The sequence below is a fragment of the Aristolochia californica genome, unplaced genomic scaffold, assembly GCF_029961685.1.
Source record: "Aristolochia californica isolate CCGP_79_NKW_82.1479 unplaced genomic scaffold, dmAriCali1.0.hap1 SCAF_2, whole genome shotgun sequence".
NCBI lineage: Eukaryota > Viridiplantae > Streptophyta > Magnoliopsida > Piperales > Aristolochiaceae > Aristolochia > Aristolochia californica.
Window position 1 is genome coordinate 219,815 of NW_027181881.1, and position 16,191 is coordinate 236,005.

The 16,191-nt window shown below is 37.8% G+C and overlaps 2 protein-coding genes across 4 annotated transcripts; one reads left to right on the forward strand and one right to left on the reverse strand.

The window, feature by feature from the left end:
• Nucleotides 1-1,526: 1,526 nt before the first annotated feature.
• Nucleotides 1,527-6,489, forward strand: LOC137956937 (F-box/kelch-repeat protein At1g16250). Its single transcript, XM_068804608.1, has 3 exons — nt 1,527-1,829; nt 4,960-5,529; nt 5,702-6,489. The coding sequence occupies exons 1-3, from the start codon at nt 1,822-1,824 to the stop codon at nt 6,252-6,254; spliced, it is 1,131 nt and encodes a 376-aa protein (XP_068660709.1). The 5' UTR covers nt 1,527-1,821; the 3' UTR covers nt 6,255-6,489.
• Nucleotides 6,490-6,861: 372 nt separating this feature from the next.
• LOC137956017 (nuclear pore complex protein NUP98A-like) lies at nt 6,862-16,040 on the reverse strand. Of its 3 annotated transcripts, none has more exons than XM_068803304.1 (13): nt 15,985-16,040; nt 14,832-14,879; nt 13,235-13,528; nt 11,945-12,493; nt 11,586-11,813; nt 10,771-11,429; nt 10,498-10,585; nt 10,341-10,401; nt 9,564-9,702; nt 8,946-9,062; nt 8,608-8,782; nt 8,032-8,097; nt 6,862-7,765 (listed from the first exon to the last, which is right to left on the reverse strand). In XM_068803304.1, exons 2-13 carry the CDS (start codon nt 14,848-14,850, stop codon nt 7,065-7,067), a joined length of 3,096 nt encoding a protein of 1,031 aa, XP_068659405.1. In that variant the 5' UTR covers nt 14,851-14,879; nt 15,985-16,040; the 3' UTR covers nt 6,862-7,064. The 3 variants fall into 3 exon arrangements, with proteins under 3 accessions (XP_068659405.1, XP_068659406.1, XP_068659404.1); XM_068803305.1 differs by lacking the exon at nt 15,985-16,040 and adding an exon at nt 15,037-15,227 and having other exon boundaries at nt 10,537-10,585; XM_068803303.1 differs by lacking the exon at nt 15,985-16,040 and adding an exon at nt 15,037-15,227.
• Between the last annotated feature and the right edge of the window lie 151 nt (nt 16,041-16,191).

Here is a 16,191-nt window from a genome sequence, read left to right on the forward strand (position 1 = left end):
TTCAACTCGCTATAACCTTCGTTATTCGTGCCACTCGCTGAGCTAGGAAGACGAGCTATAGTAACTCAATGCAACGCACGCCATAATTACTATTATTAATTTTTCCTTTTAAATAACCATTGTTATTATTTATGTTCTATTTTTTTTTATAATCTGGTTTTCCTATTTTTTATTTTATATTCATATTTTGGACTTTTTCATTATGCAATACTTATTATTTAATTACTTCCCAATTTTATTTTTTAATTATAAAGTATAATTAAAACTAATAATTTATTTTTATTTTCTTTTGTTCCTTTTAAAATAATTTTAGCTTTGTTAATTTTTGGGTCAAGTGGAGTTTCTAAACACTCAACCTAACCTCGGGCCGTATTTTTAATAACTCAACTTGACCCCGAACCATTGACCTTAAACCCCAACTTCTAATTTGACAAAAAAAAAGGCTAAAAAAAGAACCTATATCCACCCAGTTTCTCCTCCCTAATTTGACAAATATTTTGTGTGTTGTATTTTTGTATATACAATTGTAATTTTTTATATTAAATAAGTGATTGAATTATATTTGTATTATTTTTATATTTATTATTACGATGTTTGTGTAGTACGTTGTGTAGTACAATGTTTGTATAATTATTTTATATTTAGATATTACAAAATTATAATTTTAATAATATAAAAGTAAGCATTTATTTAATTGTTATATTTAATATATTTTATTTATTAACTAATATTAATTTAATTTTCTAAAAGTTAGATATATCAAAATATTTTATTTAATAAATAATTTATCTGTACTTTACACCTCACTTTCTATTGTGCACACTAACACAAACAAATAATTTACACTGTACTTTACATTGTGCACACTAACACAAACAAGTACTTTACACTGCATTTTTCATTGCGCACGCTAACACAAACAAGTACCTTACTTTCCCTAAGGAAAGTACTTCACTTTCCCCTTGAACTTACACAGTACACTAACCCCCCCATAGGGTGTATTTGCCGATATAGGAGAGCCATATTGGTCAATAATTAAGCTGAAAGACACATCCCTGGTCTTGCTTGAATTTTGGAAATATGGTATGATACATGTATTTTTATTATTTTACTAATTATTTTAATATGATATGAAACTATATAAATCTGATACACAATGCCTATTAGTATTTTTCCTTCCCTTCTTGTGTGACGTATGAAATGCCTGTGTGTGTTTTTATTCTTATCTTATAAGTTATAGCTCTATGTCTAATGGGTTGGATGAATTCAATTCAAATCTTGAAGCCCACGGTGAAATGGTTATTCAAAATTCAAGATGAAAACTGGTTAGAATTAAGATATCTTTTTTCTTTCAAATTTGAATTTAAGAGGACAAAAAATATGAAACCTACCCGTCTCAGAAGATGATACCCACGAATTTTTAATTGCCGAACACAATATCATAGCAACGAATCTGAATGGATATATATATGTGCTTCAGTAGTATTCTTGTCAGGGCTTTTCTCAACAAAAAAAAGTGAAAAAAAACTTTCTGGTATGGAATGAGTTCCTTACGCTTTGTAGAGGACGGAGAAAACCTGCAGGTTCTGTCACCTGGGCTAGTGCAGAGTCGTGTAAATCGGTTGTAAACAGGGTAGAAGAGTGTGTCAATGCCGCTGGTTGATTTTGGATATTCCTCTCTACGTGTTGTTTTCCTTCTCCCTGATTCTTCTGTTTGGTTTTCCTGACTCTTTGTATGAAACATTGAGAGTGACTTGCCCGATCTCCGCGACTGTAAACTAAACAAGTGCCGGAAATTCTGTGTAGAGGCGGCCAAGGAAGATGTCTCCGTGAGTTCCTGCTAACTGGATCAATCCTTTTGTATATTCTTTCGTGTTACCGTTTTAGTGCTCTTCTTTCATTTTTAGATTCGTCTGCAAAAAATTATTTCTTTGGTCTCAAGCCAGTCGTTTTGTTTTGAAGTGACTCGACTATCGATATTTCTGAGTTTCATTGATAAAATCAAAGCCTCAATAGCTTTCTATAGTTGTGCAATTGATTGGAGGTTATGGGGGAGCTGGGGCTTGCTGGTGCGCGCCACTGGACCCTCTGTTTTTTTTTTTTTTAGGGCAAATGGGCGTACTTAAGGGAACCGTAAGAACTATAGATTCTCCTTTTCAGGCCTTCTCTCTTCTTTCCCTTTTTTCTCAAGCCCTTCCCTCTTGCTTTCGCTATAGATGTATGTTGGTGTGCAACCCGTGAAATTCGTACGCACTGGGAGAAGTACTATTTCCCGATAGTGCACCTGGAATCAATTAAGCTAGTAATCATCGATTATCTTTAGATTTCAGATGAAGGAGAAACTGTTTTAGTCGGAATTATCTATTTTTAGACATAACACTTCCAGTGGTGAGTAACTCTTCTTGACGACCTGCTGCACTCTGATTAAGAAGTGTCTTCATCTCTTTCTTTCTTCGTCCTTTTAAGACAGAAAACCTGAGACCCATCTGAGACTGAAATATATAAACAAAAATGTGTGCCTTCTTTGGAGGCATAGCACTTCTTCTATATAAAGGCAATCCTTTATCATCTGCAGTGTTCCTAGTCTTTGTCTGTCCATTGAAATTCTTCAAAAGGTCTTGTCTGAAAGGACCAGCCACCTTTGGTCAAGCTAGAATGCAAACTTACTGATATGAACTGAGTGCCATTTGATGAGTCACTAAGAACAAGGGAGAGGGAAATGGAAAGGATGAAGTAATGAAAGAGGAAATCATTGCTAGTAGTAACGACTTGTCACTATCCATTGGTTCATATAGAATCCCATGTCCTAGGTGCTCAAAAAATATTCTTTCACTAAGCGTATATAATAAAATAGAGTGAAAGTGGCTGCGATAGAAAAAAAATGCCAGAATGCCAGTTGTCATCAAGGGGAAAAATGCTTGCCTTCTCTGTCCATCCTATCTGGCCTTTCTCATGAGGGTGAACCTTATTTATCAATATAAGAGGGTTAGATGGAACTATCCCTTCCCTGTTATGGAAGATTGCAATATAACATAAATAGTCAATGGGGCATACACGCGTGCATGCTCACACACATGGCGCAAGAGACATCCATGCCATGCACAACCACCAGAGTGTTATTTCTCAGTTCAAAGTTTTGAAATTACATTCCTCTGATTTGTGCAGCTATCTCATTCAATATGCTCCCTTTTTTTTAGATCCTTACCATTTCGATTTTTGAGGGCCACATCATTGTTGGTGATACCCTCACAGAATAAGTTTTGGAGTGGCTGCATGGTCTTTTGGGGGGGTTAATTATCACCTCCTTGAAGAATATTGAATTTGCACCTTCCCTCCTGCAGTAAATTTGCTTACCTTCCTGGTTTTAGAAACTTATCACACTCATACTTTTGGTTAAGAATAAGAGAGGAAGAATGGCATTTGTATAATAGGACTGTTATAGCTTAAAGACATCAATGGTCCTGAGAAAATATTAAACAACAATTTTACCTTAATTTGATTAAATATTAAAATCTCTTTTAATTTTTTTTCCCTTCTTTTTCGAAAAGAAGACAAACAGAGACTATTTCATCTTCTTCCTGTACACACAAATCTGCTGGCTTCTCTCAAGTCAGATGGCATTGCAGGTCTCTGTGGTGGATAAAGTATTTCACTATTGGCATTGCTGTGTACTATGGAAATTCTTATTCCATGAAGCTTCTATACTTTCAATTAGTGCTGGACTGTTGTTAAGTTTGATATTTTTGAGCAATGACGAACCTAGTACAAATAAGATCTTTGGATGCATCTGCTGAATTCTTGAAAATGAAGGACCAAGACTCTCTTCAAAGGTGTGGGTGCAAATGTCCTCTGTGTAATTGCAGATGTTGGTTTGCTTGTGAATTATACAAGGTCGTTTGTCTTTGAGAATAAGTATAGAGCTGACGGTGCCCAATTTTTCTTAGTATCTACTTAGACGTTTCTCGAAAGAACTCAGTACTGATTCTACAGTTTGGACATTCCCATTCAGAAATGTTGCCATTTAAATTAATTTAGACAACATTTTCGAGATTAGATCCTCGCATTGTCTTTTAATATTTTCCAAGATCGGTGAAAATATTATTTTAGCTGACTCTTCATTTGTGTCCCTTATTGAATGAGTTATGTTCAGAGTAACAAGGTCTTGTGCTTTTCTACTTGGAAATTTTTTACTTGCTAATCTTTAGGTAATATTAAGAAAATCTGATCGAAAGAGAAATGTCCAAAAGGAGCTGTGAAGAGAATAATAGCATCCCTTCAATAGAACACCTTCATCCATAATGAGGCAGAACTTAGTCATCAAATTATCTATGTGAGATAAATCATCTATAATTTGCCAAATATGATGATGAGATGGTGCAAAAGGGTGAAGGTAATTAAATTTTAAAATCATGGGGATAGTGATGTAAGAGTAGAAGAGTTTCATGGTTGTCTATGTGCCAAAGACGGTCAGCTTTTTCTGAGAGGTTGAAAGCTGGAGATGCTCAAACTACAAAGAACCAGCTGAGGAACATATCTTGTCATTAAATCTTCAAAAAATAAAAGGATAAAAAACCTGTCATTTATGTGAGGATGGTCAAAATCCATAAATTATGTAGTCAACAATCTCTAGACAAGTTACTGATGTCAAAACCTTCAGCAGATAAAGACGCATCTAATAATAAAAGAAAATATGAGCCACCTTGAATTAGATTTTTATTAAATCTAGTAAGTTATTTGGCAGTTTCTCTGCTTTTTGTGTATTGACTCATATTTAGTTAGTCTTGAACCAGCTACTGGTGCATGGGTGGCATCTGATTTCCATAAAAAAATTCAATTTCTTGCAGTACGTTTCTTTGTTTTATTTGTGCCACTTAGGTAGCTTTTTTACTTTCATGGATCTTGACCTTCACAACTTAATTATTTGTTCAGTGAAATTTATCTGCTATTTCTTTCCATCAGGCAACCTGAAGTGTTGATTCCTGGATTGTGTGATGATTTGGCTTTGAGATGCCTGGCAATGTTGTCACATGGGCATCACGGAGTCCTAGAATGTGTATCCAGGAGGTGGAAAGATGCAGTGAGAAGCTCAGAATACACCAACATCAAAGCTAAAGAAGGATGGTGCGGAAATTGGTTGTTTGCTCTAACAGAGGAGCAAATTAATACTCAGTGGATTGCTTTTGACCCTGATGCTGATAGATGGCATCCTCTGCCTAGAATACCAAGGGCTGATTATATAATTGAGCACCGTGGATTCTCATGCATCACTGTTCATAATCTGTTTTTTGTTATTGGGGGGCAATACTTGTCAAATGACTCACTTCTGCAGCATGAATTTCCTTCAGTAACAAATGATGTGATGCAGTTTGATCCATTCAAGAAGCGGTGGAAAAGGGTCTCCAGCATGAGGACAGCAAGGTCTAACTTTGCTTGTGCTGTTGTGTGTGGAAAAATTTATGTTGCCGGAGGATGGAATTCAGGGTCTGAGCGCATTGCCAGTGCTGAAGTATATCATCCACTGGAAGACAGGTGACTCTACTTCCAGGTTTTTGATTCATTGCAAATGACTGGTTTCATCGTTATACTGGTTTATATTTGTGTGGCTGCTATTCATGCCAAAGGAAATCATACTCTTATGGTACAGTGTTAGCAATTTGCACAAAATTATTCCTTGTTAGTGTTGAAAGATCTGCTGTTACAGGTGGGAGGACCTTCCTGAAATGACCATGCCATGCAAGGACTCTTGTGGCATTTCGTATGAAGGCCAATTTTGTGTTTTTGGAGGAAAAATGGAACAGGATCATCAGAGCATTACTGAAGTCTTTGTGCCATCAGATTGGAAGTGGCATGCTGCAAAGGATGTCAATCCATTTGCTAGGACGACAGAGTTTTCTCTCACTGAGGTTGGGGGCTGTCTTTATACCATTTCAGAGTGGCAAAACTCCATCAAAGCTAAAAAGATGGACCAGAGGGACTGGACTGTCATAGGCTCATTGCCTCCTGTCTTTCTTCCTGACCACTCCCGACCATTAGAAAGTTTTGGATTTGGCCTTGTTGGCTTGGGTAAGAATATTTATGTGTTGGGAGGTAAGGTTCTCAAGTTTGCGAGGTCAGCAGCACCCAGATTTGACATCGCAAAGCTGGATCTTGTGAGAGTCTGTGATCCAAGGGCCATGCCATTAGAGTGGAGAGAGATCAGGTCTATGCGAGGAGTTCGAGGTGCTGTAGTTGGATGTTGCTCCTTGTATCATTAACTTCTTTTATTGGTTGGATTTTGTTATGACAAAATGCTCAGAAAGCGTCATAAAAGGCATTCCACAAGGGGGAATTTTGTTGAAAGAAAAATGAAATACCATGAGAGACTATTGGAAGTTCCAGCCGGTGAATTGCGACAGTTGACCTATAAGCTACTGAGGGTAGATGTAACACATTCATTCAGAGGTATGCAAAATTGACAATGTAATGGTATGGACCTTGAACAACATTATCGAGGGCCTCTGATCTATATGGCCTCAGTTACAAATCATGATGCAAAATTATGGTAACTTACCCTTGTCGGCATCAAGGAAGAGAGCTCACCTGCAACTGAAAAGTGAAAACTTTCTCTATCTAAGGTGATCAACGTGGTAAAATTATTAGATTATAAAATGGTAGGACAATATGACTTTATATTGAACAAAAAATATTTTCTATGAAGAAAAAACAAAATATTTCTTAAATAATGGTCTTATTCACACATGTGGAGCATTCTGGAATCTGCATTTGGAAAATATATTTATTGTTCTGGCAAAACATGTTTCAAATAGCGGTATCCTTTTCAAAACCGGGAAAAACTGGTCAAAACAAGGACACTTGAAGGGAGATAAGGAAAAGAACAACACTCAGAGCAATAACCTAATGCCCATATTGACAACAGATGGAACCCATAAAATACCCAAGCACCCCTGCATCCTACAACTTTAATACAAGACGGGCAGATAACCAAAATTTCAACAGTGTAGGTCACCGAGGCAATCCTCCCTTTGCTCCTCTACATCAATCCGTGTTTTCCTGATACACAACAATCATAATTTCACATTGACATCGGCAGCACCGGCAGGGAATGAACCTAGATCATCCCCGAGTTCATAGTGGCTGAAGTGGTTCACTCTAAATTTCCACTCCCCTTTCACAGGGTCATAAGAAACAAACTCAGCACCCTGGTCCTCAGCTTTCTTCCTCAGCATTTCCTTGTACTTTTCCACCTTTGGGCCGTCTGTGTATTGTTGGCCAGTTTTCTTATTAAAGCATTTGATGTTGAGAAGGGTGACCTCTGCAGGCTTGTTGAGGCCCTGGCCCACTGGAGGCTTCTTGCTTTCATCCATGTACACTATAACTTCTTTGTTGTTGAATTGCACAAGGGCCTCTAAATCAAGCCTCCGAACATCTGTCTCCCCAAAGAATTTTATGTTTCCGTACCCATGCCTACCCACCACAAAATCCTTCACATGGCGGCAGTACCCAGGCTCTGCCCGCTCCTTGGCAGCCAGCTCTTGGATCCGAGGCTCAGTGTAGTAGTCAGCATGCCGTAGCTTTGGCATTAGAGCTTCAATGTCAGCCCCATGCTCATAGACTATAGCTGCTTCCCCAGCACGGTGACCTGACAATGTAATGTATGAATCTCCTTTCTGTCCATGGTCTTCATAGAGAACTCCATTTGCCTTCTGTTTGGGTCTGGCCGGGGAAGTATTATGCTGCCCATCAAAGCCATTCTCAGCCACATTTTCTGCAAGAAACAAAGAGAGGTGAGCAAAAAAATTAGCACAGTGCAAATGAACATAAAAAACAAACATATTTTACAAAGAATGATGACCACTAATCAACAGATAACAATGTCGATAATCGAATTTTTAAATAATATAAACATTATTTTGTTTCAACATCTGTACATAAATTGGGTTTGATTAGCTATAGTTCTAAAATGAGACCAAAACAACTGTAGGATAAGAACAAGTCAAGACATTCTGAAACCAGTTTGATGTCAGGACTTACTATCATGATGATCATGACCAAAGGAACCATTTACAGCAGAGGCAGATGCATCCCCGGAAGATTTACCTGAACAGGAAATGCAACAATCAAGAGAAAATTAATAAGGCCATCGAATAGTTCCAGACTACTAAGCAACAGAGAGATGCCAGAATTTTGCCCAATAATTTGGCACCATTTCCTGAACTGAAGGGTGTCCTAAGCCTCAAGCATGTGACCAGCTCTGTCCTTACTTGCTTTTGCAGTATTCTCCATCCAGAAGAAAGAAAAAGAACATACATTGACACACCATGAATTAAACAGAAATTTAGAAGGCAAATACAGTCATTCAGAAGCTTGAAGCTGAAGAGATAAACAAATTCATTATGTGCACTCAAAATACAGAGTAAAACAAAACCTGTAATTCTATATACAAGGATCACCATTTGAATGAACTAGGGCAGAATGACTCAATGAGACAAGTCAGTTTGTTAAAGATGTTGATGTTCAACTAGATCAGGTTATTCACACTCATCTCTGACTAAAGTTCTGCTGCCAAGTTAAATGTTAAGATAGGTAGTGCAGGATGAGGATACAAACCATTTTCGTGAACAGGAGTAGACACATCTTTAAACACAGGTTTTTCTGCAGAAGCTCTAGAAGGCCACTGCTCCATGGGACGAATTACAAGAGCACGAGGGTTTTCCCTGGGGATGAAAAGAGCATCAGCCTTAGGCGTGCTTGGAGCTTCTTCTTCATCGCTGAAGAAAGATATCTGTACAGAGAGGATGTACAAACAATCAGTCAATTAAGGGTTGTTTTGAGAGTCAATAACATTTTTTTCCATGAAAAGATCAGAAAAACTTTAATTGAGTTGATACTTTACTTGTCAAAAAGAGTAAGAAGTAAAGTACTCCTCAATGATTAACTAATCTCACCTTTGGACCATCAATCTTCGGGTGGTATTTCCTAGGAGGTAGCCTGGTTCTCCTCTGAGACAAATGTCTCGAAGTCAACAAAGAGGAAACTCTAACAGGGGCCGGCTTGTCTGCAACCTGCAACACCATAATGTGAATTCATGAACTGAAAGTAGAGCTTAGAATAAAGCACAAAATGGTTAAAATACAGCATTTTTTGTTACATGAAAAAACCAGGATTTGTAACGAGAGAATTGACCTCTGAAGCTTGCTACAGCCACTTCAAGCAATATAATCACAATATAACATCACAAAGATGGTTACAGATCATGAGATTCATTTTATGGAAAGACCTCAGTGAAAATGAATTATTGACTTCATTAATTGAGAGAGAACAAGACTTGGTTCTATTTCCCATGAGGGAGATCCTGAATGCCTGTTTGGCTGGTTAAGCCCCCCACCCTTTATACCCGAATTTGCTAGTTTGGTCCTCAATCCAGCACTTTTTTCTTATAAACAAAAAGGAGATCCTGGATGTCTGTTTGGTTTGTTAGAGGCCCCCACTCTTTTATGCCCGACTTTGCCTGTTGGTCTTCAATCCAATAACTAAATAATTGTACAAACAGTGAGAATACTTACAGGCATGCTAGAAATTCCATACTGAATAGAAGGGGAAGAGCCAGCACGGCCAATTGACATTTGTGGCATGGCAGGCAACGTTCCAAAAGGGTTTGAGACTGGTGCTGGTTGTGCAACCAAAGTACTCTGAGTAGTAGCACTGCCATATTAAAGTAACAAGTAAATAAAAAAGAGAGCTTTTACTCAGCAAAAGAAGTTACTGAAGCAACATATAGGAACAGACACATCATGAACAGCTGTTTGAAAGAATAAACTACCACTTAAAGTAAGAAGTAAATATGAAAGGGAGCTTTTACTCGACCAAAATTAAGTTACTGAAGCACCATAAATAAGGGTTTCTTGGTTTGGGGCAATTCACAACCTCCAATTGCTCCAGAGTTTGATCAAAATTAATTCAGTAACAAATCCTTTCGATGGAGGAACAAAGACATAAACCATGCTTTAGAACTATTCAGAAATGAGATATTTTTCATGGAGGATACAGGAGAAAAACCAAGCTGTAAAGACTCATCAGAAACCATGTTGCTACACATCCCAGAGTAGCATAATTCACATGCAACAAATAAAATATACCAAAAGAATAAGTCAGCAATCATAGTTTTAATCTGCAATGCTAATCATTTCAATAAAATAACAAGAAAGATCTTTGGTTTCAAAATTTCACTATAAGGGTCTAATTTTCCCTTTTATTTCAGAACTGTACAATGATTATTAATTAAAATATACAAATAAAACAGTTAAATTTTTCTCAAAATATATTTCAGAGAAGAGACTTACGATTGTCCAAAGGCTCCCTGACCGAAGACATTTGAAACACCCCCAAAGCCACTTGAAGCAACTGTAGACACCAACAAAATATAGTAGAAGGTACAGAAAGCCAGAAAGAACTATATGTTAAAACAAGAACATTATCACATGATATATAGATATGTACCGGATTGTGTCTGACCAAAGTTGCCGAAAGAAAACGCACCAGATGTCTGAATGGGTGCAGAGAATGAAGTTTGCAGAGAAGGTTGCACCTAGAAAACATAAAAATATTAGCAAACAATGACATGAAGTATCATATAACAATTCCCGTAAAAAAAAGTGTCATATAACAATTCCGGTAAAAAAAGTATCATATAACAATTAATGATTGCACAGCTATGAAGTAGAAATCACATAAACTGGAAATAATCTATCTTTGGACTGCAAGGTTACTCACCGTTGTTGGGCCAAAACCAATTGGAGTACTTGTAGAAAGCGGGGAGGGCGAAGAGCTGCTTGAAAACAAATTTCCCCCAAATCCAGTTGCAGGTGTCCCAAAGGGATTAGGCTGACCAAATGTAGAACTAGTAGTTTGTCCAAAAGCAGGAACACTCGACCCAAAGCCAGATGCTGTCTGTCCAAGAGAAGGAGTGTTTGACTGAAAAAGTCCCGAAGACTGGGTGTTTCCAAAGGTCAAGCCAGACCCAAAAGCTGGACTTGATCCAGGTGCTGATGCAGAACCAAAGATCGAAGGGGATGAACTGGCACCAAATGCAGGCATGCTTGACCCACCAAATAAGGATGGAGATGAACTTGCTCCAAATGCAGGGGTAGTTGTGGCCCCGAACAGGGAGGGAGTGGTGGATGAGATTGTAGTCCCGAAGGGGCTTGTGGAGGAAGTACCAAAGGGAGAGCTGAATGACGGTGTTGAAGATGAACCAAAGCTAGTAGAACCAAACGTTGGAGTCTTTGAAGCAAAGGGGTTGGTTGAAGAAGCGCTGGAGAAGGGGTTTGCACTTGTTTGACCAAACGTGCTTGTTGTGCCAAACGGGCTTGACTGTGCAGGTGCACTAAAACCAATTCCACTTGCAGGCTGACTGGCAGGATTTGGTCCACCTGAAATTTTGAAATAATTGGAAGATAAAATAACCAAGAATTGATCAATGCAAAAACGTGCACCTAATGTCAGAAAATTTGTGTGTACAGTTTCTTTTTAAAGGGAATTTGTATGTACAGTTAACTTCATAGTTATGGAAACTATCAAAGTTCTACCTTTGTCTCCTAGTTGATAGTCTTCCCATCGTAATTCTTCATGACTCTTGTCTTTGTAAACAGGCATAGCTGATATAGACTCCAGTTTGCCAGCTGGCTGTGTTCCACTGCCGCCATCCACCTCAGCTGTCGGTGTATAGGGTGCAACTCTGCTTCCACCACGCTGACTCCCAAAGGCAGACTGGCCAAAACCAGGACTGCCAAAAGTGGTTGTTGTTGGCTGGGCTCCTGCAAACACGAATGAAATGGTATGAGAGAAACAAAGATTATTTTCTTTTTTGGATAGCAAAAACCCAAAGAAGAGTAAACTAATGTGAGGTAAAGGTTCTACAGTGCATAAATATAAGAACTGAACTTACCAAAAGGAGAATTCTGGGCACCAAAGGGAGAAGACATCATGCCAAATGAAGTGCTCCCAAATGTGGAACTTGATTGGGCAAATGTAGGTGCAGAGCCAAAGCTAAAAGATGGGGTGCTTGAAGCACCAAAAGCTGGTGTAGAAGAAGCTCCAAATGCAGGAGTACTCGATGAGCCAAAGGCAGTGGCACTAGAAGATCCAAACACAGGAGTACTAGATGCACCAAAAGCAGGGGTAGCTGAGGAAGCAAACACTGGCGTGCTTGATGACCCAAACATAGAGCCTGTGCTACCAAATGTTGGAGTTGACGTAGAGCCAAAAGCAGGAGCCGTGTTCACACCAAAAGCTGGAGTACTAGATGCACCAAAGGCAGGGGTACTTGATGCACCAAAAGTTGGAGTACTTGCTGCACCAAAAGGAGTACTGGAACCAAACAAGCTACTACCAAATGCAGGTTGTGATTGCTGAAATGTACTACCAAATGGACTTGTTTGACCAGCGGTCGAGCCAAACCCTCCAAAAGCAGGTTTCTGCCCAAATACAGAAGATCCTTCAAATATAACAAAGCATTTTTTGTCAGATAAAAAATCTAGAGGAAAGTTTAATTCAGGGAAAAAAAATAAGGCAATGCCCAAAGCATATGGTCATTCCTACCTTAATACAATAAATAGGCATCCATTCTAAACTATTTTTCCACATATCATGTCTTTCTATAATTAGCAAGGAATTTATGAATTCTGCACATTCAGAGATCCTGCAACAACTTAATTTTTCATGAAGAAATACTCTCTGAATTCAATCAAGCTATCTGCCAAGAATCTGACAAAGCATCAAAGTGTCGTCAACCTAGAGGTCTAAAAACTGATATCTTGACCAAGCTACATGTTTTTGCCCTCATCACTTGGATAAAAGGAGATGGATCATTTAGTGGTAGAGAGATCTTCCAGATGACCTACCCTTGGCACATTTTTTTAACTTACTATCCTGGATTTTCTAAGTTAGAAAAAAAGAACAAACAGCTTTTTATGTCCATTGCTAAACCTCCATTACAGAATAGCCACTCTGATTCCCCAAAGCCTACTGTCCTCTCCAATTCATTTTCTTGCTTACATCTCACAATTGGTAGAAAAAAAAAGGAGAGCATTTCAGTTTTTAGAATTATCTCTTAATCTGAGGTTGGTCAGAGCACTCTTGAGTTTCTGACATTATTACCAGGAATCAATTGGACGCTGGTACAAAATGAACATTAACCAAAACAAAAATAAAGTAGGCAAGAAAGGGCATATTCAACCTCCAAATGATGATGAGCTATTTCCAAATGCTGGTGTGGATGAAGCACCAAAAGCAGAGCTCCCAAAAGTTGGCGTGGAAGAAGCACCAAATGCAGGAGTAGAACCTAGAGGTGAAGAAGATTGCGTTGCTCCAAATACACCAGTTGATGTACCACCAAATATGGAACCACCCGTTTGTGAACCAAAAGGAGTAGTACTCCCAAATGGTTTAGGAGTAAAAGGATTATTGGATGCATTACTTGCTCCAAAAACTGATGAAGTCCCAAATGGGCTACTTGAAGACTGCCCAAAAGCTGCACATTAGAAAAAAAAAAAAAAAAAAAGGATTAATTAGAACTTGCCATCACTTTAGAGAAGCTCCAAATATCTGAGAAAAAGCAAAGCTGAATGACCTCACAAACTCAAAGCTTGTGGTCAATAAAAGTACTAAAGGAGCCAATTCTATATTCTGGAAAAAGAACTTCCAGACAGTGATTGATCAAAGAGAAAATAAAAAAAATATTTGAAAAGATTCCAGACCATAATAATTTTTCAAATAAGCAGACTGAATTAAAAAACCTCAATGAATTTCATTTCAAAGCTTGATGAGCCATACAGGGAAGGAAAAATCAATATAGTAAACGCATTCATAAGTAAGACCTTTGGATGAAAGGGGAGTTCTCATATCTTATCAGTTCTCTGCTAGTAGTGCTCCAGTCCAAGCACTTTCAAACTTAGAAACAAACAGCATAATTCTGAAGGATTCCAACAACATATTTATATACAGTTTAAATTTAGCTGAGAGAAAAAAACTTAACACGAGATAACATTTGAGGAGAAAAATGAAAAAATGGAAATAGAGGTGAGTCTGTGCGGGAAGGGGGGGGGGGGGGGGGGAGAGAGAGAGAAGAGTGACTTGCTCTAGAACAATTCAAGAGCTCAAACAATAAAATAGAGGAACCAAAAACAAACTGACTGGCAGGTTTCAGGAAACCAGAGTAAACTAACAGCTATCAACAATAATTGCACGGATTCAACACACAACAATTCAAGAGTTCAAACAAAATAAAATTACTAAAAACATACCGGTAGGAACACCCCCCACTCCCTCCCCCCCCCCCCCAAAAAAAAGTAACGATAACTGCAAGAATTCAACACACATTCAAACAAGACAAAGACATTGTCTCGGGCAACAAAGAACAGAAAACAGGGGAGTAAAAGAAACTGCCAGACTAAAAGGAACGCAGGATCTCCATAGTCGAGAGAGAAAATGAGAGAAAGAAAGTTGCGAGCATTCCTACATTAAACCTCGCAAGATTCGTACTGCCAAATGCCGCAAAAACATGACAGAGAAGGATCAAATAATCCTTAGAAGACCCGGTAACTATGCTTTGCGGTAAAATGACGATTAAAGAGGAAAGGAAAAAAAAAAAAAAGGATCGCATAATAAAAAAATTGACAAGAAGTCTAAGACAGATTAGCAGTGACTGAGAATTCAAGGAGGCGCATACTAACAACACTGTCCAAAATCTCTCTCCTACAGCAGGTAAGAAAGATCAAATCCAATCCAAACAGAGAAGAAAAACTTAATGTCCAAGAAAGAGAATCGAAACGTACGATTAGTTGAGCCGAACATCCCTCCGATTCCGCAACCCAAGACGGATTCTGCAAATGAAACCCGTGAGTATAAAAAATAAAAATAAAAAAAAATTAGCAGTTCACACTACATAGCTGCTTCGCTCGATCAGCGTCAAGCAACCTCAGCTTAATCCAACGCAGACTCCCAAAAACGACGACAAAAAAATTTGGAAAAGAAACATACCTTGTCACGCGTTTGCTGTCCGCACAGCGAAATTAGAGGAAATTTACAGGGAAAATATTAGAGCATGGCAAGAAAGAAGGGATTTTTGCTCGGGGTTACCGAAGTGGAGATGGAGAGAGTAAATGGGTATATGATCCCTTTTCCGCTTCCATTGAGTGCTTGGGACGAGTCGGTTGTCACAACTCACGAGGCTACCCAAGACGGTTCTGCTGCTTAGGGGGCTTTTGGTTCTTGAGTTATGTTTGTAAAACTTGGCAAGGCCACTCATGAACCCTAGAAAGGCTTACTCTGCTCACCGGTCACCACTCCATTAACCCAAAATTATACTTAATATCACTAATTTTATTTCTAAACTTTTTCTAATATTTAGGTTCTTATTTTTATTTTATATTATATATATATATATATATATATATATATATATTGTAGTTATATAATATGGCTAATTATTAAGATGAATTTCATACACAATCAACTATTTAAATTTTTATAATATAATTTATTTAAATAATATTTGTTATTATTACTAGTTTATATATTTATCTCATTACTCATTCTACCCTTTTCTATAGCAATTTCATTTATCAAATAAGTAGTATATATTTAAAAAATATATATATATATATAATAATTAATTCAATTTACATAAAACCTAATGTATTTTTAATTGAAAAATGTTATTGCAGCTTTTTTGGATTTTCTTCTAGATGTCAGATGTCATCACTTCATTTTTCAAAGGTAATTTTGTGAGAAAAAAATTTACCATTTTGAAGCTTATCATGGTTAGGGATCTAAAAAAGTTAAAAAGAGTACGGTTCAAATGCTTTTTTCTACTAATGCTTCAAAGAGAAGTTTTCGTTCCCTCCACTCGCAAAAGAAATCTCTCGTTTGACAAAGATATTTGAACAAATAAAAATGTTTTTCTTTTACGATAAGAAAGATACTTACCAGGTGAGCATAATGGAATTTGAAACCAAAGTACACGGGTACGATCTCCTTCTGTGCAGTTTTAGAACATGACTGAGATTCTCTAGCTAGCTGGTTGCAAACTCCGCTAACCTAGATTAATGAAGACCATAATTAGACCAGATACGATCCTTCCCCAATTCCACTGAGCTTATCTCATCCTTCTTTCTTTGGCTTTTCAATCTCCTC

Bases quoted from the DNA above. Each gene is read 5' to 3' on its own strand.
- LOC137956937 (XM_068804608.1), top strand. The intron at 5,530-5,701 runs GTGACTCTACTT...CTGCTGTTACAG, and splicing joins TATCATCCACTGGAAGACAG to GTGGGAGGACCTTCCTGAAA.
- LOC137956017 (XM_068803304.1), bottom strand. The intron at 10,586-10,770 runs GTGAGTAACCTT...TATGTTTTCTAG, and splicing joins TTGGTTTTGGCCCAACAACG to GTGCAACCTTCTCTGCAAAC. The intron at 8,098-8,607 runs GTTTGTATCCTC...TTTCCTGTTCAG, and splicing joins TACTCCTGTTCACGAAAATG to GTAAATCTTCCGGGGATGCA.